This window comes from Ictalurus furcatus, chromosome 17 (genome assembly GCF_023375685.1).
Source record: "Ictalurus furcatus strain D&B chromosome 17, Billie_1.0, whole genome shotgun sequence".
Classification (NCBI taxonomy): Eukaryota; Metazoa; Chordata; class Actinopteri; order Siluriformes; family Ictaluridae; genus Ictalurus; species Ictalurus furcatus.
Window position 1 is genome coordinate 7,169,996 of NC_071271.1, and position 25,088 is coordinate 7,195,083.

The 25,088-nt window shown below is 35.9% G+C and overlaps 2 protein-coding genes across 5 annotated transcripts; both read left to right on the forward strand.

Moving 5' to 3' along the window:
• The first annotated feature begins 620 nt into the window (after window positions 1-620).
• Window positions 621-10,946, forward strand: si:ch211-213d14.1 (POU class 2 homeobox associating-factor 2). The gene is made up of 5 exons (XM_053647757.1): window positions 621-774; window positions 2,002-2,102; window positions 7,805-7,841; window positions 8,639-8,940; window positions 9,409-10,946. Exons 1-5 carry the CDS (start codon window positions 765-767, stop codon window positions 9,766-9,768), a joined length of 810 nt encoding a protein of 269 aa, XP_053503732.1. The 5' UTR covers window positions 621-764; the 3' UTR covers window positions 9,769-10,946.
• Window positions 10,947-13,034: 2,088 nt separating this feature from the next.
• linc.pou2af1 (lnc RNA pou2af1) lies at window positions 13,035-18,018 on the forward strand. Of its 4 annotated transcripts, none has more exons than XM_053647714.1 (5): window positions 13,035-13,121; window positions 14,919-15,010; window positions 15,348-15,396; window positions 16,128-16,360; window positions 17,296-17,992. In XM_053647714.1, exons 1-5 carry the CDS (start codon window positions 13,115-13,117, stop codon window positions 17,629-17,631), a joined length of 717 nt encoding a protein of 238 aa, XP_053503689.1. In that variant the 5' UTR covers window positions 13,035-13,114; the 3' UTR covers window positions 17,632-17,992. The 4 variants fall into 4 exon arrangements, with proteins under 4 accessions (XP_053503689.1, XP_053503688.1, XP_053503690.1 ...); XM_053647713.1 differs by lacking the exon at window positions 13,035-13,121 and adding an exon at window positions 14,610-14,671 and having other exon boundaries at window positions 17,296-17,993; XM_053647715.1 differs by lacking the exon at window positions 13,035-13,121 and having other exon boundaries at window positions 14,861-15,010; window positions 16,128-16,285; window positions 17,296-18,018.
• The last annotated feature ends 7,070 nt before the right edge of the window (window positions 18,019-25,088 follow it).

A 25,088-nucleotide genomic window follows, 5' to 3' on the forward strand; every position in this document is an offset into this window, starting at 1 on the left:
TCATTTCCATACCAATCCACCAAATACCAAGGCTTTTTAAAAATCAATATGCTTAATTATATTAATTTTATTAATTTTATACATTTAAACCACATATTTATCGTAGAGTTAAAAAAAAAAAAAAAAAGAAGAAGAAGCCCAACAGATACACAGCCAGAACAAAAACAAACTTTATAAAGAGAAAAAAATTTACAAAGTGGATGAGTTTACAGTAAATGAATATACAGTTTAAACTAACTAACAGCCCAAAAAAGACATTACAACACAATAAGATTACAAAATTATATTTTGCTTTGGTAATTCTTTGTATTTATATTATGATAAAAAAATTCTGTTTTCATACTACTGGTTTAGTGCTATGTTCCGACTTCTGTAGTACATTTATGCTGAATTTTTGGTACATGGTACTCAATCAATATAATTATAAAATACCCAACAAATGGCAAAAAGGCACCTAAGTAGGGTTTGCCAGTGATGTTGCCTTGCTTTCAGTGTCCTCTCCTCTTTAATCTAGAACATAGATGCAAATATTGGAAAAACGTCCTGCCATTTATTTGCATTTAAACAAATTGGTGATGGTCATTTCAAAAGCTGCCTACTCATTCAGCTTTGATGGAAAAGTAGCATTTAGGTTTAGTTAAGATCTGCTGTCTATGGTACAATGATCAAATTCTGTTCAAGGTTTGAAGTAGACACTGCCATTTTGCTGGAATAGTGACTTGGCCTTCCAAATACTCTCAACGCAAGCAAACGTGATCTACAACATGGAAGCTGGTAAGCTGAATAACCTACAATAACACTTGTTAGTGAGCTAAAACTATATTTCTACTTGGGAGTTCAAGACACTGTGTTTTGAATCAGTCTATAGATGAGTTTTGTTAATTGGTCCATATTATAGTACTGAAACTATATCTCTTACATAGTATTGTCCTCACAATTGTACTTCCTTGGTCTTTATTATTTCACAGTATTAGACTGCCATTTTGAAGATTCTAAAGGTTACAAAGATCATATAGCTGTCAAAAGCTAATCTAGAGCTCGGAAAACAGTGCATAATTTAATCAATTTAATCAAGAACTTTAATCAGTTTGTCACTAAGGCAGAGGAGGCACTGAAACCCATCATACCCTTTGCAGATCATTCATAAATCTGTGGTCTTTTACATAATACTACTATGCTTTTTGCATGCAATTTCTCAGAGCATTTTAAATTGCAAATATGGCATCTGTTAACAGGGATATCTGCTACCCAGGAATGTTATTTCATGTGAGTAATAATACAAACTTAGAAAATCTAAAATAGAAAAATAAATGTAAAAATTATATATAATATATATAGTTAATAACTCATCCCACCAGCGGACCTGTTCTTTTACTTGTCCTTAAATATTCCTCAGATGATGCATGTTTTGTGGTATTTATGAGTCATCTATGATATTACATAGTCCTAGATTTAATTTGGGCCTATTTTGCACTGATCAAAACTTGCCTAAAGTTCCTAACTATGACAGATAAACCCCTGCAGGCACAGTATCCATACTACTATCAGAATGTTATCTTAGAAATCTCAAGCCAAAGCATGCCTATGATTCACATATGAATCATCAACGGATATGATTTTCAGGACAGCAATTCATGAACCGTTGATCAGCATTTTTTTTTAAATGCCAGCATTCATTTTTAAATGCTGATATTTATTATGCAGTTTCATTTCTTTTAGTTTTGGATGCCACAATTATAAATCTTTAATTCTGGGGGAAAAGGCTTTTTTAAAGACTAAAAATTAGTAGTTAATTAGTTTTTTTTTTAAAATGAGCAACATGTATGAGTATTTTGAGGCAAAATCTAAATAATTATCTATTGATTTTTGGGATAAAGACTGAAATGTAATGGGAGACCTATTTGCTACTTAATTATTTATGAAGAATTCACCTTTTTGTCACATAATGTGTACTTTAATGTGCAAAGGCATTTAGTGTTGTGATATCTTTGCTTTTCCTAGAGTATTCCAAGCGAGTGTATCAGGGAGTCAGAGTCAAGCATACTGTGAAGGATCTGCTGGCTGAAAAGAGATCACGACAAACCAGTGGGCCACGTTATGCTGTAAGTTCAACATCTAATATGTCTGGACATTAAGCTAAACTGAAATTCAGTCTGCATCACTGTTCCCATGGACTTTCTTCTTTATTGCATGCAAACAGTCAGTTAAAACAGTTGGTATGGCTATCTAGTAACATTATGCATGGCTTTGCACTTTTATTTGCACACAGGATTGTCATTGTATTTTAATGATTCCTGAGTCTTTGGCCTTAGGTATATGCCTTTTTCAGTCTGGCTCTTTACTCCATCCCGTGTGGTAATGTAAAGCCCATCAGCAAATACCAAAACATAAGCAATAAGTAGCTAAAAGGAACACGGCAATCACATGTGCATTCACAATGAAGGCAGCAACAATAACCTACATGGAAATGGTCACGAACACCATGCCACAGCAAGTTAAGCTGCCGTTTTGGTCTGTGGTCTGCCTATGCAAAGTCAAAATCTCGCACACCTGCCCAGTAATATTGTTCATCCTGCAGACCACAGACAAGTCTGCCATTGTTGTCCCAGACAGACTAGAATACTGCTTTTAGACATCTTGCTGCACTAGCAACGCCAGCCTTTCATGGTTAAGTCCTCACTATTGTTTCACAGGGGAGCCGCTTCTGTTTGCATTGCCAACTTAGCTTTGGATTCATTCACGCAGTATCAGAAAAGAAAGCACACAACATACAAGCACACAAAAAGCAGGTTACTTTATGCACAGCAGCACACGGCACGGCAGCACACGCATCGTGCATAGGCAAGAATAAATATCTGTCCACTGATTTTTTTTTTTATGTTAAAGGCACAAAATGTGGCCTGTAAGAAGGATTCTAGGTCACTATTTCCTTAAATAAATAGCAATATCTAATGCAAAGTATTATATTTTAGTAGGTTTATGTAGTGTTGTTGAGGATCATCACTTAGCAATTGAAAAAAATGCTCGTGAAACAAATTTGTTTTAGTTTAGATTTTGAGATATCACTGGTAATCTGTCAGTTAAATGTTTTGTATGTTATTTACTGATTAAAATGCATTCATCACTTTAATTTCTATACAAAAACAGACACAAATGCAGCTGCAAGTATTTGTAAATATACACGTTTTATTGTGGTCATAGAAATAAAAACAATGCCTAATAATGAATGAATGAATGAATAAATAAATAAATATAAACTTTTAAGAGTAAATTGAGCATATCCAGGACAACACAAAAGTGGTTTGAGTTTCAGCTGGCTTTTATAAAGTCTGTGGCCTTTTAACTACAGGTATAAACAAACATTCAGATCTAAACTTGACACACAGCAAAGGGAGGCACTTGCCACACTTGCTGTCTGAATATAATAGCAACAGTAGAAGAGTTAAATAGCCAGCTGTTTTAGAGTATAATCCATGCTGAGCATGAGCTTAAGCTTTTCATAACTACGTACTTTGAATTAAACATTTGGGTAATGGATTTTGCCTAATTATTATTTCATGTATTTGTCTGATGAAAACATAATGAACAGCTTTCTTTATTATGAGCAGTTTCTATATGATGACATGTTATTTGAAAATATATGTTAAATGTTATATGCTGTTTGAAAATGTAAAGAAATGGTCAAAAGATGCCTTGCCTTCAAAAATAATTAAATTAAATGTTTTCTACATTAAAAAAGAGCAGTAAATAGCATTAAAATGAACAAAATATTTAGTGGGACCACCCAGTCTTTTAAAAAAACATCAGTAATCCCAAGTACAATTTGTAAAGCTTTATAAATAAATTGGCTGGTAAGTTTTTTTCTGGCATCTTGTAGAATATGGCAATATGTTTTATGTAATATGTTACTTTCTTTACTGGCATACAAACATTTTCTTGTAATGTTTTATTTTGGTTGAAAGAGTGATGTTTGGAAATCTAAAAATGCAGACGCCATCAAATAGGCATCTTTTACAAAATAAAAAAAAAAGCATAAAAAAAAAAGAAATTGGGTGCCTAAGATGTTTGCACAGTACTGTATGCCAATTTATTTAGATACTTATGGTAAAAAAAAACAAAAAACAAAATGTAAAGTAAAAAAAATATATATTCATTGAATTTATCTACTTAAAAATTTAATTAAATGAACATCTTCATCAAAAGAACCTTGGCAGAAGCATCTCAGTAAATTCAATTCAATTAGATTTTATTTATATAGTATGTTAAACAATGGACATTGTCACAAAGCAGATTTACAGAAATCTGGATATAAAACGAAAATTAAAAATTTAAATATATCTCTAATGAGTAAGCCAGAGGTGACAGGGGAAAAGAAAAAAACTCCCTGAGAACACAAGAAGAAGAAACCTTGATTGGGACCAGACTCAAAGGAAACCCATCCTCTTCTGGGTGCCAGTGGATAGTGTTATTATAAATAATTTATCTCCTATAACTGTATACTATAGTCAAATAGTGCGTTCCTGTTAAGTATGTTAACAGGAACTTGAATATGAGCATAATTAAAGTTTTAATGTTAAGTCTATCGTATCAAACTGAAGTTATCAACTGTTCACTGGTGGAGACTTGAGTGTTCTGTAAGCTGTTCTTAAAAGGAAAGAGGAAGAAAATCCACAGCGATCTTTAGGGCTTTCAATTCAGTAGACATTGTCATAAAGCAGCTTGTCAGAGAATCTGGATGTAGATTTAAAACTCTGATGAGCAAACTGGTTGAACCAGAATCAAAAGGGAACCCATCATCTTCTGAGTGGCAGATATATATAGCTATATTTTGGAATTATAAATCATTACAGTATTCAGTTGTAGAAGAATAAATGCAAACAGTATTAAGTGTAGTGAAAGGATATTGAGTGTGAATTTGAGGCATAATCTTGAGACAGGCTTTGTGATTACAGCAGCAGGTTTATAGAAGGTACAAATTGACTGTATCCAAGTTAACTTGTCCAAGTATCCAAGATTATCCTCTGAACAGGGTTGAGGCTTGGACATAAATTGTTTTGGGGAACTGCAAATTTTTAGGGTATCCATGTGAGACCATCCACAGCAACAGAAAGTGAGTCACATGTGCAGAAAGCTCTGAGCATCAAGCATTAAATACTGCTCTGCTTAATTTAAAAAAATAGAGCTGGTTAGTTTGTCAGCTCACTTCAGCTCTCCTCTGTGTTAGCAATGGCAAATGCCACCACTGTTCTGTTTGTAAAGTGTATTTGCATTTCATGGTTTTTCCCCCCTCTCACCACACTAGTATGTTGTATTGGCTGTTTGTGCTTCAAGGTATGTGTGCAATATGAACTACAGTATCTTGTGGCCCATAGGCTACTGCACTGCACATATACTCAAGCACATCTATTTTGTGTTTATAGTTATTATTATTATAATTTTTTGCTCTGTTACTGCTCTCACATCTCTCAATTTTGCTTCTGTATATGGACACCCGTGGGAACTTCAGAACGGTGTATGTACTAATGGTCAGCTTGAGGTGATCGGTGGAATACAAATCTTTTTATGTGTGTTTAGTGAAAAAGGTATTATAGATCTCCAAAGAACGATCTGATGTAGTCAGAATTAACACAACCAAGACATAAATCACAGGCAAACTAGGACATGGAACAAGACTAGGAAGACACCAGGGTACTAAATAAGATTAAAGATAACAAGGCTCAGCATCTCCGGGTTTACACGTGGAAAATAAGAAAATATGTATTCAATGTAAGACAGTGTATTTGAACCCTGAGAAGATCTCACACACATATTTAAGTATTGCATATTAAAAACAAATGAATAAGTACAAGCAAATTTTGTATTCTTAAAAATGCTGGATGTCATGGTCTACATGGAATGACTATGTTGGCATGAGGACACTAATCCTTTAATATTGATGGCACTTTGAGCTGTAAAAACACCTTGCTGGTTTTTGCACCTCTGTTTTACTCAGAATGGCCTCAGGTGTTGATTTACACAGCATGTACAGGTTCTTTAAAAAGATTTACCAGTGTCTGATATCAACATGTGTCCAAAAGTCCTCATAGGGGATGTTCTTTTTTTTGTATAAAGCCTTATTGCTTTACATCTCAAGGGCCTGCCACTCATGTGAACTGTATGAATTGTATTGTGAAGACTGAGCCGGATATGTGGGGTGGGACAACCTCTGCTAAATAAACACAAGGTAGAGAGGTTTATACTCACATGATTAAAAAAAATAATAATATCAGTAGAGCCTCATAATTTATAAATGTTCCAGTAACAGGAAGGGTCAATGAATGTGCTTGTAATGTAACCTAGTAGAAGTAATAGACATCTGTCAAGGTCAAATCTAGAATTTATTTAAGGGTTCTTTAGTTGTCCATCTGTAGGACCCCTTAATCGTTCTATGTAGAACATTACAAAAAAGTGTTTCCCTATCAGAATGGGTTCCAAACTAAAATAATTTTATGAAGCTATAGACCCTAATATACAAAAAACAAAGAATACATAACATAAAACAGGACCACAGAATGACGCTTTGTTCAGCTATTACATCTAACATCTTTGAATCCAACCTACTCTCGGCTTCCAGCTCATCACATTTTCTTCAAGTGCCTTTCAGGTGCAGAGCTTGCCTCTTCGCACAACAACATTTTCATACCCTGCCTTCAGAGATGCACTGAGCTGTAGATAGGCAACACGGCCAAATCTTGTGATGGGCAAATGACATTCAAATCCAGGCCTCAAAATTTGCTTGCCCTCCAGCCAGGGTTACGTTGATATAGACTCTTTCATGATTGTAATATGCAAATGATTGAGAACCTCCATCGTATCAGTTTTGTCTGCTGTGCGCTGCTTCATCCACTTTTGACATGGTAACATGATTTCCATGTGGACTTTATATGTTTGCTTTTATAAGAGTTTTGTTTTGTGACTTTTATGTAATCTCTACATCACAAGCTGGATAACAAAACTAAGTGAAATAATTAAATGAGAGCTGTAAAGTGTGTCATTTAATATATAATTCTTTAATTGAGAGCTGCCTATTTCCTGATGTATGGTAGGTTGTATTAAGTGTTGAGGAAAAGACACAATAGCAAGTGCAGTTCATTTGAATAGTTTTCTATTCTGTTATTATTATTATTATTATTATTATTATTATACTTTTTACAATTTGCAGATTATATAGCAAAAGTTGTCTAAATTATCTTTAAAAATGCATACAAATATTACAAAATATGTTATTTAAGACAAACTATAAAGAGGTAGAAAAGCGTGCCAAAGAAGAAGAAGTGCAACTAATGGACACATTCAATTATTTAACTTTTTACCAGCATGTAAAATAATAATAGCTATTGAAACCACCATTCAAACTCAGTCTTATTCATATGTAGCAGACTGCTCCACCCAAAGCACACCAACAACAATTACTAGGTAAAAAGAGAACGCTTCTATTCTAAACTAAAGGGACCTGAATGCATTGAAATTTGTGCAAAACTAAACACATCAAGAGCACACTTGCAATATCCTAAACCACAAGACAAGACCATGTCTCCAAAAAATTATTAACGGATGAGTATTCCTAACTATAGCTTTACTTTTTACAGTCCCTAGTCTTCAAGATTACATGCCAGTTTCTCTCAGTAATGCAGAGATAGAGGTATATTTCAGTATAAATAAAGATACATAACCTACGTTCTTATCCGGCCATAAACATATGCCATACCATTTACATAAAACAATACATTTTGAGATTTAGCTCTCTCCTTCAACTCTGTTTTAGGGGGTGTCTGCTCAGAGCCAACTTGTCCAAATGGCAGGTGAGATTTTTTTTTTTTAAACATTAAAAACACTATATATATATATATATATATATATATATATATATATATATATATATATATATATATATATATATATAATGCCCCTTGCTTAAGCATCCATTTGGTTTATAATGATCATTGATCATTTTCAACTGAAAGTATAAAGAAACTTTAACAAGAACACACATGCTTATAATTTTAGTATACATTTATTTATTGACTTGACAAACTAGTTTGGCATACTAGTGCAGAAAGCAACAACTTCATTTAAATTAAAAAGAGCAACAATAATTTTGGCTTGACACCAGAAGTTGCTTGCTATTCAGCCAAACAAGTACTGACCAGACAATTAAACACAGGGCTGTTTCTTGGCTAATGTTAAGGTTATCTTATTAATCCAGATAACATGGACAAAATTGTCAGATTTTGAACTGTATCAAAGATAGTGTCCCTAGAGAGCAATCATGTAAGATATATGTGATGCCCTAGTATAAGGTCTGCATGTCTGCACAGTGAGTCACTATCCACAACATGCAAAACAGTACAGTAGAACCAGGGAAGTTGTTCTTTCTTGGTCTTACTATGAAATGAGTGCCATTCTATTTCTATTATTATTATTATTATTATTATTATTATTGTTGTTGTTGTTGTTATAATTATTATTATTTGCTCTGTATTTGTTAACTTATGACAGGCATTTATATAGCTTTTCTAGACTGGCTGTCACTACTATTACAATAAATCACAGTCTACTTAACATGTGCAGCACTCATGTTCATTCAAACTGTGTTCAGGTTCCCATCCACTACCAGGATACTACAGCATGAGAAGACCATTCTTTTCTGATGCTGAGTTTTGCTCTTCGAGCAAGCAGTTCTCGACAGACATCTACTCTTCAGCACTGACAGGGAAGTCCTTCTCTTGTGACACTATGCCCATGTCTACCTACTCATCCCTAATAGATAGTTACTACCCAGAGTCTTTCAGTGATTACCGCAGTGCTGCTCACTCTGGAGGAGGAAGTTCTATCTTCTCGTCCACTGCATTGGGCACTCGGCTTCCCCCTTTTCCTGGAGATACCTCTCACTTTATGCTGGTAAGGCTATTAGTTCGGTGTGGATTTTATGTGTGGTGTGGATCTTATTTCTATGAATGGGCTATTTTAAAATAATGATCATGGCAGCAATTTGTACAACAAAAATCCACAACACTTTAGCATAATCTGATTATGTTTCATTATTCTGTTCAGACTAAATATTTATATAGTCAAGTCAAGTGTGTTTTTATTGTTATTCCTGTATATACCTTGTATACCTTGTAACAAAATGTTATATCTCCAAGACCATTGTGCTAATTTCTAATCTACTATTTTCTCATTTATGCACACTTTTTATTTAATTCCATTTAAAACAACCTTTAATACGCTTGGCCTCCTTAAAACAAAGACATGTTATCAGCCTTGTACCACAGGCTAAACATCATGTTCCCTGATAAGATAATTGCCATCCTCCACGTCTGAGAATTAACACACAGCCAGGAATCTGAGTCTTGTTTGTGTGTGCAGAGGGATTCTTGGGAGCAGGCCGGGATGGAGCCTACAGAGGGGTTGTGTGGGAATGGTTTGGCTCCTGCACCAGTGGAGCCGTCCAGCCCCGGCCAGTACCGCTCGTCCTCCAGGAGCTCCAGCATGGGATCGTCGCAGTTTTACTCTCTGCACACCCTGGATGATATGCCATATCACTCTTCCTTCCAGCTGCCTTCCAGCTTCCCATGCCCAACATATAGTGAACATGTAGCTAAACTCCCATCTCTGTCCACAGAGGACACTGAGAATGCCCCCTCTGCCCTGAATGACATGTTGCCATGGGTCAAAGAAGATGCCACTGGAGTTTGGTCACACTGTGAAATTAGAAGAACTTTCTGATGCAGAGCATTTGAATTGCAAACATGCCAAAGCTGGTTGAATATAGGAGAAACAAAGGACAGTCCATTTCAACTTTTAAAACACCAGGAGCTAAAGCTCATTTTTGGTGGATCAGTTCCAAACAAAAAAACTTTAACACACATGAGTACACTACTGGATATTAAGGCATTTTTATTCAACAAAAACCAAACTCCTTAGAAAGGGGAAATGTAACTCAAGAGGACAAGACGTCTTAGTAAGATGACGTTGAATAGAGAAGAGCCACAAGGCATTCCTTTTTAACTTTTAAATAATTGCATTTAATATATAATTTTATATGTATATATTTCACTGATATATTGCTAATCTATTATTAAAATGACTAGATGGTACTGTAATGTATCTTTTAAAGCAAAAAGAGAAAAATAGTTTAATTAAATACCTGCTCCATAAAGTGATTTATTGCATGTTTTTGATGCTTGTACAATTAAAAATATAATTTTTTTAATATGAGTCTACTTTCAAAAGAGATTAATCCAAGAGTTTGTGGTGATGTCATGACAAGAAAGTATACGTAATAAATAAACTGAAATAATTTGTTTTATTTGTATAGATCCTCTCCATTTTTGCCCTGTTTACCTTTATTGTATTACCTTTATTTTTCCATAAACATTTTCTTGGCCTTTTGGTTATTCTGAATGTTATCATACATTACAACTCTTAGGCTGGACTTACTGTAGGCAACTTTGCTGCTGTATAAAAGATTAGACAGATAACAGTGTAATATTGTCATGGAAACAAAGCACATAAACAAATCAGTCGATTGTCCAAGTTTTAAACATGGTGTGCCAAAAGAAACCAAAAACTCTAACACTTGGCACTACTGAATTATGTATAGGGCAAATCTGAATTTATAGATCTGATTTGTCCTTTTTGTGCAAAATGTATGGCCACATAATGGCATTTGTTGTATCGACTTCATAGTTAATAAATCCTTCATAAATTCTGATACTTAAGGGCTTTGCACAGAATAACAACTGTTACAATTGACAAAGATAGATAAGATTCATTAGGCTTCTGTATGTGAATTTGGCAGAAGTAATAGACTTCGCGATTTCTTTACTATACTACTTCATATTACTTCACTGTAAAACTGGATAAGTTCATTCACCTCAAAAAATGTGAGGAAACTAATTACCTCAAAATTTTTAAGTTAACAAATCAATTCATTTAGAAGTCAAATACACTTAAATATAACAGGTTTGAGTTAAATTTTTGTTATGTTTAAGTGTATTTGGCTTAAAGAATGATTTATCAACTTAAAAATTTTGAGGTAATTAGTTTCTCAAATTTTTTGAGTTAAATGAACTTATCCGGTTTTACAGTGTTCATATCAGATTACTTCAGTAAACTAAATGGTTAAGTTGGTTATATTGGTTATACTGATAATGGGTTATATTTATTTGGTTTGTCTGAAGTAACATTAGTTAAATCACACAATTAAAGTGGAAAATGTACTCGGGTCTTTTTAATGGTTTAGATAAGTTGTTAGTTAAGAAAATTCCAAAAAATCTTTCAGGAATTTTCACGAAAAAAGAGAAAAAATCATAAAGAGACTAGCAAAGTCCACTTTGTGCTGTAATCACGGTCATGCTTTTGTGACTATGTTCTTTGCCCTGCTCCTGACCTGCTGATCACGTTTCAAACCACGTGGTGGCGACAGGAGTGAAGAACCCATGCCGACCAGAAAAACCTTTTATACACACAAAAAAATTATTGTGTTGAATATTGTTGTTATGATATTTATCTATGTTCAATTTCACTATTAAATAATTTAGGTAAGCATAAGTGACCAATCGACGCCAAAAATATTTGACACCTTTTAAACACAAGCTTACTGTGAAATGCCACAGAAAAAAAGCACTCACACACACACACAAAAGGTATATACATATATATGTGTGGATCATAATAACAAAATATAGCTTATATATAAACTAGACATGTGATGCGCAAATATCTGGCATCCGCGTCTCTTACAATGCCTTAAGATAAACCCCGCTACAAGACTGCAAGCAGGCACTACCTATAAATAATGACAAAATATCAATCCAAAATCTCAATAAAACGAAAAATATATACATATATTAAATTAAAAATATGTTAAATATTAAAAAAAAACAAAAAACTATGTAGACATTAAGGTTTGATGCAGAAGTTTGTTAAATTTGGTCCTATATTGAAATAAATCCATTATTAATAGCTCATTAATGGGATATTATTAATATTATATATTAGGGTTCTTATGATAAGCATCACACTCTAATATACGTTCATCAGCAAAAAAAACAAACAAACAAAAAAAAAACACAAACAATTATTTTAATAAAATAGGATGAACTATGAGCACATTTAATTGTATTAATGCCCTCTTGCTTTAATTTACAAAATCCTTCCTAGTATGTAAAATATAAAAAATGTATTTTTTTGTCATATAATATTATCAATATTGCAACAGCATCATTTGATTGTGTTTTTAAAATATTTGAGATAATTACAAGAAATATCCTACTCTGAGGGCAACTCTTCGATAAAGCATTGCAGATTACATATGATTAATATAAAAATTCAGGTTACATATGATACAAAATAATATTCATTCAATGTTCATTAGAGAACTGTTAACTTTTGTTAAATGTGTCAGAGAGCACAAGCTCCCCATGCTCTGATGGTCAAAATGGCTGCCACTATATGCCACGCCCACCATTCCTACATTTCTGGAAAAATGGTTTACAATCAAGCTACAGAACATATTATTTCTTATTTATTTATATGGTTATGAACTGTATGATATATATTGAGGTTGTTGTGTGTTGTTTGAAATGACATTTGCTCGCTCTTTCATATTGTAAAGTGCAAAGAGAGCTCCACAGCCAACCTCTTGGCATCAATATCAAAAGGGTGATAAAATGTTAAAAATATATTTTTGTTTTTGTGTCAAAGTGTGAAATGATGTAATATTCTATTAAAGGGGGTGCTCTTACATGCGCTCTGATGGCGAAAATAGCTAAGATATAAGTATTTTTGCGAAGTCTTTGAATATTCAAATTGAAAGTATCGCGCAATCAAATCATTGTCAAATCATTGAGTTCTTGGGACTTTAAATAGTAGGGATGAGGGCAGAAAAACTCAAACTAATGCTTCCCTGGCTATATTACTGCATAATTGTATATAGTGAGAGTGTCGTGAGGGTGATTGATTGAGACTTTGTGACAATTTTATCAATATTTCGTTCTTGCCCATATAATAGAGCCAAGAACAGGCGCTTGGGGTGTTTCACTGGGTCCTGCTCCTCTTCACGCCAATAATGTCTGGTGAGTGAATGTTCTTCTTTCTTCTCATTTTATTTTTTATCCTTTGGGACCTGGAAAAAACACATACAAAATGGAGATGGATTAAAATATTGAGCTTACAGGAAATTATTTAATTTAAACGGGTCAGAAAGGTACAGCATGCCTCTGGCCAACAAATTCATTCATTCTTTGACCAGCTGTATAGCAATTTGTTTAAAAAAATAAACTTCAATTTAGAAAGGGATTTTTTTGTAGCTGTGTTAGGATTAACTTTAATACACTTTTAAAAAAAGTAATAGTAAGTAGACCACGTATTGTGTTTATATGCATGCTTTTTTAGACATCTCAGACTGTCTCATATTTCTGTTTTTCGATTTATGGGCGCATTTATTATTTCAAAAGGCTGTAGTAGGCTACTCGTTTAATACTTGATTTAGTGTTTTAAATTTGCATCTTGCCCAAAGGTTTTTTTCCCCCCTCTGAATAACGGCCAGGTTTTTTTTTTATCTGCTTCCTGAGCGCATACTAAAAAGAATATTTTCCGACTGGGAAACGATTTGATGTGTCGGTATAAGTCATATGAATAGTTATATGAGAGTAAGTGTGAGTGTGCGCCGAACCTGTCGCAATCTTCTCACCATCAGTGCCAGGTTCACCTTTGCTGTCTCTATCAGCTCCGCCATGGCGTGGCGTTGTTCTTATCTTAACCATTTTCCCACTTGTACGGAACTTTTAGACATATGTTAAAGATTTCATGAAGACGCCCACTGACCGAATACATGCTACAGCTACACGGCCAATTAAATATTCCTGACTTAATCCTATTTAGGTCGGTTGTGTGGTTATACAACCTATTTCACCAGCCTATTTTTAATCTGGATTCCTCGGTTCGTATAGGAATTCCTCTATTTAGGCTACATGTTAGATTCAGTACATTTATTAAACTCGCACTTAGAACCAAGAGTCATTTCAGTCGGGACGGGAATTCAAAGAGATTCGAGCTTCATCGGTTCGGTTACATTTCTGCAGCATGTAGTCTACATTAATCTACACACCAATCTGGCCACAAAGTAGCGACGGAGCACAAAGAGCTTCGTTTCACAAGAAGTCGCACAGACTTTACTAAAGCTTGCAAACCACTTGCTGATTTCAAACGCATTCCCCTCCCAGTCATATGAATGTTTATAAGTTTAGCAACTTACCGGAGTGTTTTGATGAGATTATACACACGCCGCTGGAGATTTCCCTCACACTCCGTATTACATGCGGGATTTAGCTGTGTTGCCGGGGGTGGGTGCGGTGCTTTTCCCTTTTCCCTGTCTGCATACCAACTTTGCACCACTAGTCACAGCAGAGTGATTTTTTTTTTTAGAAATGCTAACTATTTGTTTTTTGTTTCGTAAAACTGTATTTTTTTTCAGGGTCGTATAAAATGAAAATGCATTATTTCATAAACAGTTTGGATTCCTCTGCATTTCTGCACGTGAGCCTATTGTAATGCGCAGCGTTTAAATCCTTAGTACTTGGCGCCTCTGCTACAAAGAACCATTGAATGACTGCTGCGCAACTATGTAAACAGGCGTTTATTTATTTATTTTATTTATTTTGTTTTGTCAATGATTAGGTTGATACTTCACTTTAAAAAAAAAAAACCCTAAAAGTGAACTTCTGAAACTGAAATTCTGAAAAGTCTAAGAACTGGGAAAATTGCGACATTTTAAAATAAACAAATAAATCATAAATGAGTGTATAATATAAACATGGCATTCGGGACATTGAGGGATTTACTGTTGTGTACATTTTTCTCTTCATCCCCAGACAAACCTAAGGTGTACCAGGGTGTGCGGGTGAAGACCACCGTTAAGGAGTTGCTTCAGAAGCGTAGGGCACTTCAGGCAGCAGAATCCAGAGTAAGAACTTTTTTTTCTTCTTCTGCTCAGCAAAATCATGTCCTAGCATAATACAGGGTTTCTCATGCGAATCAGTGTCAGTGGGTTGGTGTTTAATCAGTAACTAGGATGAATCAGAAACTAACTGTTACAATGCTCGACATGGTCACACTTGCTCTTGTGCTCTTGTACAATATAAGGCTGTCTGATTATTAATCAAACATTGCTGGTATATTTACACTGGAAGATAGACATAAAGCATGTTTAAAAAAAGTCGCAAAAATTAAATACTGAGTGCTAATCTCTCTCTCTCTCTCTCTCTCTCTCTCTCTCTCTCTCTCTCTCTCCACCCCCAAAGAAAAAACAAGCTGTGACGACTCACGACGTCTGTTCTACACCAGTGACTGGTAGGTTCATCAGCCTACAACATCTTATTAGCCTACAAAGACCTACCCAGACTAACAAACGTTTGAACCAACAATTCGATTGAAATGATAAAGTCTGCGCATCCAAAATAACACCCCTACTGAAAAAAAACCCACCTTAGTCTACTAAAGGGAGTTTGACAAATTGTTTCCATTAATCATTACCAATCATTAGATACCTATGGCAAAATAGAAATCATTAAGCCATCTTCCATTACTATCACCCATTGAAACTGATAGATATAATGTCTCAAACTAATGTCTCTGCATTAAGTTACACACCGGTTTTGGTAAATGATGGCAGTCCTCATCTACACAGAATAGATAAACAAACAAACAAAAAAAAAACAAACAAACAAACAAAAAAACAAACAGCGACATTATTGAGCCAGCATGTAATAGTGCAACATCACTCTAAACAAGCCTTCTTAAGCTATTTAGATAGATGTTGATCACAAATCAAAGCAATTCCCACTTACTAACTCCAATATGAAACCATTGGATCGTCATGCAGAACAGTTGAAAAAAAAAAAAAAAGACACGATACGCTATGCAAGATTCCTTAAAATGTGTAAGGACTCCTTTTATAAACTTCTATTCAAATGTGATTTAGCTGTTGGCTGTTCCACTCGTGACATCATCTCAGGACTTTACATGCCCAATTTAAATACCCCACTGTGCTTATATAGTACTTTTCTCTCCATCTTTTCCAGCAGGCCAGCTCGATATTCTCTGCGGGAGCTCGGCGCAGGATGATTATTTTCAACCTCGACAGTTTGCAGAAAGCGTGCATATGGCTATGGAGGACATGTTTGATGATCAGCTGCTGATGAACATGATCCCTGCAGAGAACTTCAGCTCCAGCGCTGCGGTGTGTGCGAGTGCTCCTGCACAGTGGCCGCACGTATACTTCCCTTCATGCACGGAATATTACACTAACAGCTTAGTATGTATTATTACTTTTACACCTGCTAACCAAAACCATGTTTCGTTTAATTTTCTCCTTCCTCGGTTTGGCTTTTTTTTAAAAGGCAGCATGGATTGGCATTTAAAAAATGTGCATTCTACAGTATGAATAAAATTCAATACAATCCAAAAGATATAACTATAGGGGTTTACACTTGATAATCCAATTGATTATCAAGTTTTTTTAATGCTATTTTTAAACCAGGATATACGAACAGAAATCCGCGTAAAAGTGGAACACTCCAACAAAAAAAAAACACAGGCAAATTGCTTGGCTAGAGAATATTAGATTTTTCACTACCAAAAAGCTCAGTGTTGAATGAAAATAGTCTATACAGTTAAATAAGTCCAGCTGGTCACTGGACACTGGACACTGGATTTATATAAATCCAGCTGGACATTGGATACTCTAAAGGTAAAATGAATACTGTAAGAATTAATTCAGCACTCTGCTTGTGACTGTCTTGGATAATTAAACATTGTAGTTGTACATACATCATGAAGAGTTAATTCAGCACTATTAGCATAACTGAATAGTGTAGACACTTATTCAACTTTCCAAAATTTTGTTAAAATGTCAATCCATAAACTTTACAAATGAATTATATTTTGTATGAGTTAATTCAACACTGTAAGGGTTAATTCAATACTAAAGGTGTTTAGTCAGCACCATGCATACTAATTAAAATAATGTAATAATTAGCTAATTCCACGTAGCAGGTGATAATTCAGCAGTATAAGCGTTATTGCAGCACTGTTAACACAATAACACATTGTAGGTATTAATTTAAAACTGTATGTGTTATTTTAGCACTCTGGATGTTAGCCCAGCACTTAGGTGTTCATTAAGGATTAGGGGATTTTTGCTGTGTGTTTAGATAACGTCTAACGTTGTAACACTTCCTTTTCTTCCAGGCTTCTAGTTCACCAACACACTCGTTCAGTCTTCCCAGTCTGGTCGATTATAACAGCTACACTCCGCCCGAGTCTCACTCCACTTCCTCGTCATGCTACAACTCTCCGACACGCATGGACATGAGCTCCAGCTTTATGCCAGAAAGTTACCACTACCAGCATTGCACCCTGCAGCACTGTTTTTGCCTGTCTCACTGGCCCAATCTGCAGGACGGCACCTTGGCCACAGACTACACGTCTCCTCACTACAGCACCTCAGACTGTTTTTACCAAGCTCTGGGAGAAGAAACTTACTGTAGAAGAGATTCCTCCAGCTCAGAGCTGTGTTACTTATAAGAGCACTTTGTCTAAGCATTGTTTGTACAGCGCCAGAAAGCATTTCAATATTTTATTTTTGTTTTTGTTTTTTTTTTATCAAAAAATCATATTTTTGTTTTGATCAAAAAACTGGTTAAGCATCGCTTGGTATAGTTATTATCTACAGGCTCTAGCAAAGGCAGCGTTATCAATTTCATGGAACTTTTGTTGAAATGCTGGTCAGTATCGATGACGAACAAATTGTTCATTTATTTTTATTTTTTGACAATAAAATACTATTTTTTGTAATCCCTTGAGGTTATTTTTCACTTAACCGATCTCACACATAATAGGCTACAAATGTGCGAAAGATGTATTTGGGCATGCTAGCCCATTATTCAGAAAAGAATAGGCCTACATTTTTAGAAATATTCGCTGAATGATCGATAGAGGTTTTTGATATCAGCATTCTATATATATTATATATATATTCTATATTCTATATATGCTCTTCGGTTTATCCTTTCTAGGAGAAAAATCAAGGATCTTGTAAAACAGTCCAACTGAGCATTATGTTTTTAGACAATGTTCCAAGTACAATCCTTTTAGAAAAGATTCAAAGAAGCCACAAGGAAGCTATTTTTTAAGAGTAAAGTAGCTTAATGTACCACTTTAAAGAACTGATATGATTAATAATGTAATACTGTGCATCCCAACATGGCTAGATATTGCATATAAATAACAGATAAATGTGATATATTATATGAAATAACGGATGCCCTACCTGCTGAAAACTAAGAAATTCTGCTGAATCTGTTGAATCCAGAATATCTTTAGTGTGAAATGAAAACAAGCTCTTTATCTCAGTTGTTTTCATGTAAGTTACTGCACACAGTGCAATATTCAAGTTCATATTTGGAAATGGTTATCAGCGACACAATTGTTTCATATTGTAGCTATGAAAACAAACCATATTCCCCAAAATGTTAAATATTATTTGTGTGTTATTCAAACATAATTCAACAGGAAACATTTATTCTGTCCTGGTGATTCAGTATTTTTCAGCAAAATCACTAAATGGGTCACTGAACAGTGTGTACATATTAACTCTAGTGAAAGCCAAACTTTCACAAACAAAAGGGTGTGTTTTGTGTGCCACGATTCCTGCTGCCCTATAGTGGAAATTCCCGTAGGGATCAGGGGTTGATCCATCCACACATCTGCTGGTTCTGTCACTCAACCTGAGGCCCCATATCTCAAAGAAACCGAAGTGATAGTTGATAGTGGCTCACAGATGCACCTGGAAATGCATACTCAGCAAAATGTCCAGTGTCCAGGTTAAATGTTACCTCCACAGTGGTAAGAGTGTTTCACATAAATCTCATGAGCAGCACAAGTCCCATGTTATTCCAAGCTTAGTGCTAGTCTAGTGTGCTGGTTTAGCTGGTTGTGCTGATGCAGCTGATATGATTTTTTTCTTGTTATGCTATATTGAAAATTCTGGGCCAATTATGGTTGATTTTAGGCATATACATTTTAAAGCAGTATTTAAGATGTGGGCCAAAAATGGCCCAAATGTAACAATTGCTTGTGCAGTGTTTAAATTTTAGCCTGAAAGTGGACCAGTTATAAACATGGCTGAGTTATGAGTTATGGTTGTGTTCTGCCAACACACATTTTATACAGATACCCATCACTTTCACAATCAAACAATTATGCCTATTATTGTAGAGACAGAAACAAACAGATATCGATACTAGACCAATCTTGAAGTGTTCTTTGGGAAAGAAATGAATCTGTTCTTTGCAGGGAATTCAATGTCCCCTGTGAAGCCTGTTATTCACGAGATCCAAGTGGTTTTCATTTTCAATTAGCAAAGTGAATCCCTGAAAAATGTCCCTGAAAAAAGATTACCTACACCCAGAAAAGAGAACAAAAATAGTCTGTTTTAAATTCACTTATACAAAAATTCAAATTGATTTTTGTTTATGCTGTGTTAATTCAACATGGTTAATGTATTTATTTATTTCTGATGAGCTGGACTAGCATGCACCATACACCAGCTTACAATTACTATGGTTATTACAAGTTTCTTAGTTTGACTATGTCCTAAATAGCACTGTTTACTGTGCTCTGTATAGTCTTAGATGGCCAAAGACATAAAGTTTATTGTCTGTATGACATAATGGTTTAGGAGCTAATACCAGCCTAAGTGTACTTGCCTAAGTTAAGTCTTGAAACAATTTGAGTTAGCAAAAAACAAAATGTTGAGTCAGGTATTTTATATGCAAACTTAATCTGAAACATTCTGGCAATGTAGCTAATGATTTATCTAGTAATATAATTTAATATTTATTATATCTGGTATAGCCCATAAGATATGAATAGGCTACAATAACAATGTACGACAGTCTATATTTCAGGTACTTTACAAACAACTAAATATGCTAATAGGTGGACTGGCCCTAATTTTCCTATAATTCAGCATGAACAGAGTAAGTAAAAATCATAGTAGAAAAACACCAATTAAACACTTTACAATTCATTTCTTGCAGATGAAAAAAACATTCATACCAATGTCTAAAATTATATGAATACAGTACACTTATTAAAAATATCTGCACTCATATCACCCCACAATTAAGCACAACCAGGGACATAAAAAGATCCAGTACTATTGAAAATCTGGATTCATAAGCATAGTGCCCTGCTCCCAAAATGAGAGCTTTTGGCTGTGAATGCCATTGACATATTTGGTGAAAAATGGGTACTACATATAGGGGAAAACCTTTGTTACCATTGTAAAATATCATGGTGGATCATTCATTAATGCTTTGGGACTGCTTTGTGGTCCAGGAGCTCTTGTGAAGGTTGATGACAATATATATATATATATATATATATCTTTAAACTACAACCTGATTGCATCTGCCAGATGAAAGTTCATCAACATCACCCAACATGCATTCAAAAGGAAAACCGTGTTTTAGCAACAGGCATCACAGTTCCTGTTTTTCAACCCAGACAACATGTGGTCTGAATGGTAGACATCCCAGATCATAGACCTAAGAATATGAAAGAGCATTAAATGCCTTACATAGATAAGTGTCCAAGATCCCTCTACAGGAAGAGACATAATATTATCCTCTACAACTGGGCTACAGCAAATATTAATGGTGGATAGAAACAGTTTATTAAAACAACGAAATTGACAGATTCAGTGCCCTTAGGGTTTTCTTAGCATTCAACATCATGCATCCACACCTACACAGCTATATCAAATTAATGGCAATGAGCCAAACTCGTTTGTCTGATGTAGTTGCTAAATTGGTGAGTGTTTCCTGAATGGTTCGTATTGCTAAGTACTTCTTACATGGCTTGGATGGCAAAGCCGGCCCCCCTAAATTACCTGCCGTCAATGGAGAGAGATAGGTTGCAAACGCCTCCTCCACCTTCAGCATAGTTAAATAGCCATGCCATTCATTCCCCATGGTGGCCTAATAATCAGACATTGCGGTGTTATAAATACGGCTTATGTAAGGTTTTCCCCAAAAGCATGATATTCGGTCATTTACTTCTGGAAAAAAGGGGAGTTTTCTACAGTGTGAAGGAGATTTATTTTCACTGGGGAGAAAAAAGCTCATCCAGCCTTAGTAATCACTTCAAGCAGCTCTTTATATGCTTGAGAGCTACACTCAGATTTTAGCGCATCCTTCTGGCTCCTTGGAGTCAGAGACGAATTTTTATTTATTTATTTATTTATTTATTTAATTTTGGCTTTCCATAGCGGAAGGAGGATTCGCTACGCGAGCTCCAAAATCCAGCGGAGAGCCGGACCTGGAAGACAGAGAAAGAGCTAGAGCAGCACTCGTCTCCGGCTCCTTTTCCAGATCCATACGAGATCCCCAGGACCTGAACCGGCTGGCTGCTTCGGCAGTGTCCCTAGACACTTCACACAGAAAGTGTGTTACAAACTGCCCCCCCCCCTTTATGAAACGGGAGTGAAGCGTAACACAATTCCTGAATACTCTCTCACTCATACTTTCCTCTCCCTTTTTTTTTTAAAGGGACAGAAAAGTAAAGAGATTCTTTCTTTTTTTTTTTTTAACAAAAAGATATGAAATTGAAGGGTCTTTTTGCGAGCGTTACACAAACGACTGACAGTCTCGCTTAATATAATAAGGCTGATGGCGCGGTTCACAGGTGCTGTTTTTATATCACACGATGTGCTTAATTGCCACGTCACTTGATCATGGCAGGCATGATGTTACACAAGCTTCAGATACTGGTCATGCGCGAGGGTGCTTCTCACAGCATGTAGCTCACGCAACGTTGAGTTTTCTTTGAAAGGGATCTAGTATTGCATAATAATTTTGCATAATTTTGACCAGACTTCCATGCAATATTCTTTCAGTTGCAGGATGTTTGAGGGTTTTATTGCAATGTTTATTGCGTGTTTCAAATCCGCCTACAACATTTCAATGGGATTCAAATCTGGGCTTTCAATAGGACATTCCATAAATCTCAATTTCTTATTTTTGAGCCATTCCTTGGTGGATTTGTTCGTGTGCTTAGGATCATTATCCTGTTGAAAGGTCCAACTTTTAATTCAACTTCAAATTTTGGACAGATGGCCTCACATTATCTTCAAACACTCTTTGATGCAGAATCAGTGAATGCAAGCTGTCCAGTCCCTGATGGAGCAAAGCAACTCCAAACATTTCCACCACCCTGCTTCACCGTTGTTATGAGGTGCTGTCTTTGGCCTGCACCAAACATGTGTGCTGTTATTGCGGTCAAACATATCTACATTATTCCAAAAGGCCTAGTCTTTGCCTATATGCTCATTGGCAAACTGTAGTCTTGCAAAGGCTTTTTCCTGGCACACCTCCCATGCAGGTCAAAGTTGTGCAATCTCTTTATTATCGTAGAAGCGTGCACTTTGACACCAACAGTTGCAAGACTTACTGCCAGATCCTGTGATGAAAATTTGGGGTTCTTGGAGACTTCTTTTTGTATCAGACGGTCTGCTCTTGGGCTGAATTTGCTGGGACGGCCAGTCCTGGACAAATTGGCAGTCGTTTGAAATCTGTGCCATTTGTAAATGTTTTTTCCTTATAGTGGCATGATGTATTTCAAATAATTTGGAGATCTTTTTAAATCTCTTGTCAGACTCATAGGCATCTACAACCTTGTTTCTGAAGGCCTTATGGAACGCTGGTGATGATGATGACGCCACACACCTCAATAGCAAAGGGAACACCAGACACTAGATATGAGAGGGGTATAAATAAGACAGGTTCCACCTGCACTCCCTAAGCAGGTTATAATCACTGACACCCAATCTTGAACACCTGATTATAATTGTATGGTTTTGAAGGTGTGATTAATGTAGGGGTATATTTACTTTTTCCATGTGACCGATCTGTTTTTTTTTTTTGTTAATTTAGACGGTGAAAATTACTACAAAATATCAACTTTATGCGTCATTTGATAGAGTGTATCAACTTTATTAATAGGTACTGTTTCAAAAAGGATCAAATGTTTGCTTGTACAAATATGTAAAAGAATAAAAAAAAAAAAACCAAACAATTTCCATGGGGTGTACTTATTTTTTCACATGACTGTATCATACAAAAACTGTGGCATTGTAAAACATATTCTTGTTCTTCTTTTCTAAATTATTCAATACCAACCATTGTAGATATATAGATATATAGATAATTTAATTGTCCTCAAAGAGGAAATTTGTTTCCACTGTGGGTTCCTACCATAGCTGGCCTTTCTGCACATGGGTAGTCTATGCCTGCGGCTAGAAGGAATGGAGTTGAAATACAGTGCATCCGGAAAGTATTCACAGCGCTTCACTTTTTCCACATTTTGTTATGATACAGCCATATTCTAAAATGGATTAAATTAATTATTTTCCTCAAAATTCTACAAACAATACCCCATAATGGCAACATAAAAAAGTTTGTTTGAAATCTTTGCAAATGTATTAAAAATAAAAAACAAAAAAAGCACATGTACATAAGTATTCCCTGCCTTTGCCATGACACTCAAAATTTAGCTCAGGTACTTCCTGTTTCCACTGATCATCCTTGAGATGTTTCTACAACTTGATTGGAGTCCACCTGTGGTAAATTCAGTTGATTGGACATGATTGGGAAAGACATACACGTGTCTATATAAGGTCCCACAGTTAACAATGCATGTCAGAGCACAAACCAAGCCATGAAGTCCAAGGAATTGTCTGTAGACCTCAGAGACAGGATTGTATCGAGGTACAGATCTGGGGAAGGGTACAGAAACATTTCTGCAGCATTGAATGTCCCAATGAGCACAGTGGCCTCCATCAACCATAAATGGAAGAAGTTTGGAACCAGCAGGACTCTTCCTAGAGCTGGCCGCCCGGCCAAACTGAGGGATCGGGGGAGAAGGGCCTTAGTCAGGGAGGTGACCAAAAACCCGATTTTCACACTGACAGAGCTCCAGCGTGTCTCTGTGGAGAGAGGAGAACTTTCCAGAAGAACAACCACCTCTGCAGCATTCCACCAATCAGGCGTGTGTGGTAGAGTGGCCAGACGGAAGCCACTCCTCAGTAAAAGGCACATGACAGCCTGCCTAGAGTTTGCTAAAAGGCACCTGAAGGACTCTCAGACCATGATAAAACAAAGATTGAACTCTTTGGCCTGAATGGCAAGCTTCATGTCTGGAGTAAACCAGGCACCAGTCACCACCTGGCCAATACCATCCGTACAGTGAAGCATGGTGGTGGCAGCATCATGCTGTGGGGATGTTTTTCAGTGGCAGGAACTGGGAGACTAGATAGGATTGAGGGAAAGATGAATGCAGCAATGTACAGAGACGTCCTTGATGAAGACCTGCTCCAGAGCGCTCTGGACCTCAGACTGGGGCGAAGGTTCATCTTCCAACAGGACAACGACCATAAGCACACAGCCAAGATAACAAAGGAGTGGCTACAGGACAACTCTGTGCATGTCCTTGAGTGGCCCAACCAGAGCCCAGACTTGAACCTGATTGAACATCTCTGGAGAGATCTGAAAATGGCTGTGCACCGAAGCTCCCCATCCAACCTGATGGAGCTTGAGATGTCCTGCAAAGAAGAATGGGAGAAACTGCCCAAAAATAGGTGTGCCAAGCTTGTAGCATCATACTCAAAAAGACTTGAGGCTGTAATTGGTGCCAAAGGTGCTTCAATAAAGTATAGAGCAAAGGCTGTGAATACTTATGTACATGTGCTTTTTTTGTTTTTTATTTTTAATAAATTTGCAGTGATTTCAAACAAACTTCTTTCACGCTGTCATTATGGGGTATTGTTTGTAGAATTTTGAGGAAAATAATTAATTTAATCCATTTTGGAATAAGGCTGTAACACAACAAAATGTGGAAAAAGTGAAGCGCTGTGAATACTTTCCGGATGCACTGTATTGATAAAGTGGGTGGTCTGGATCATTTAAAATTTTATGTGCCTT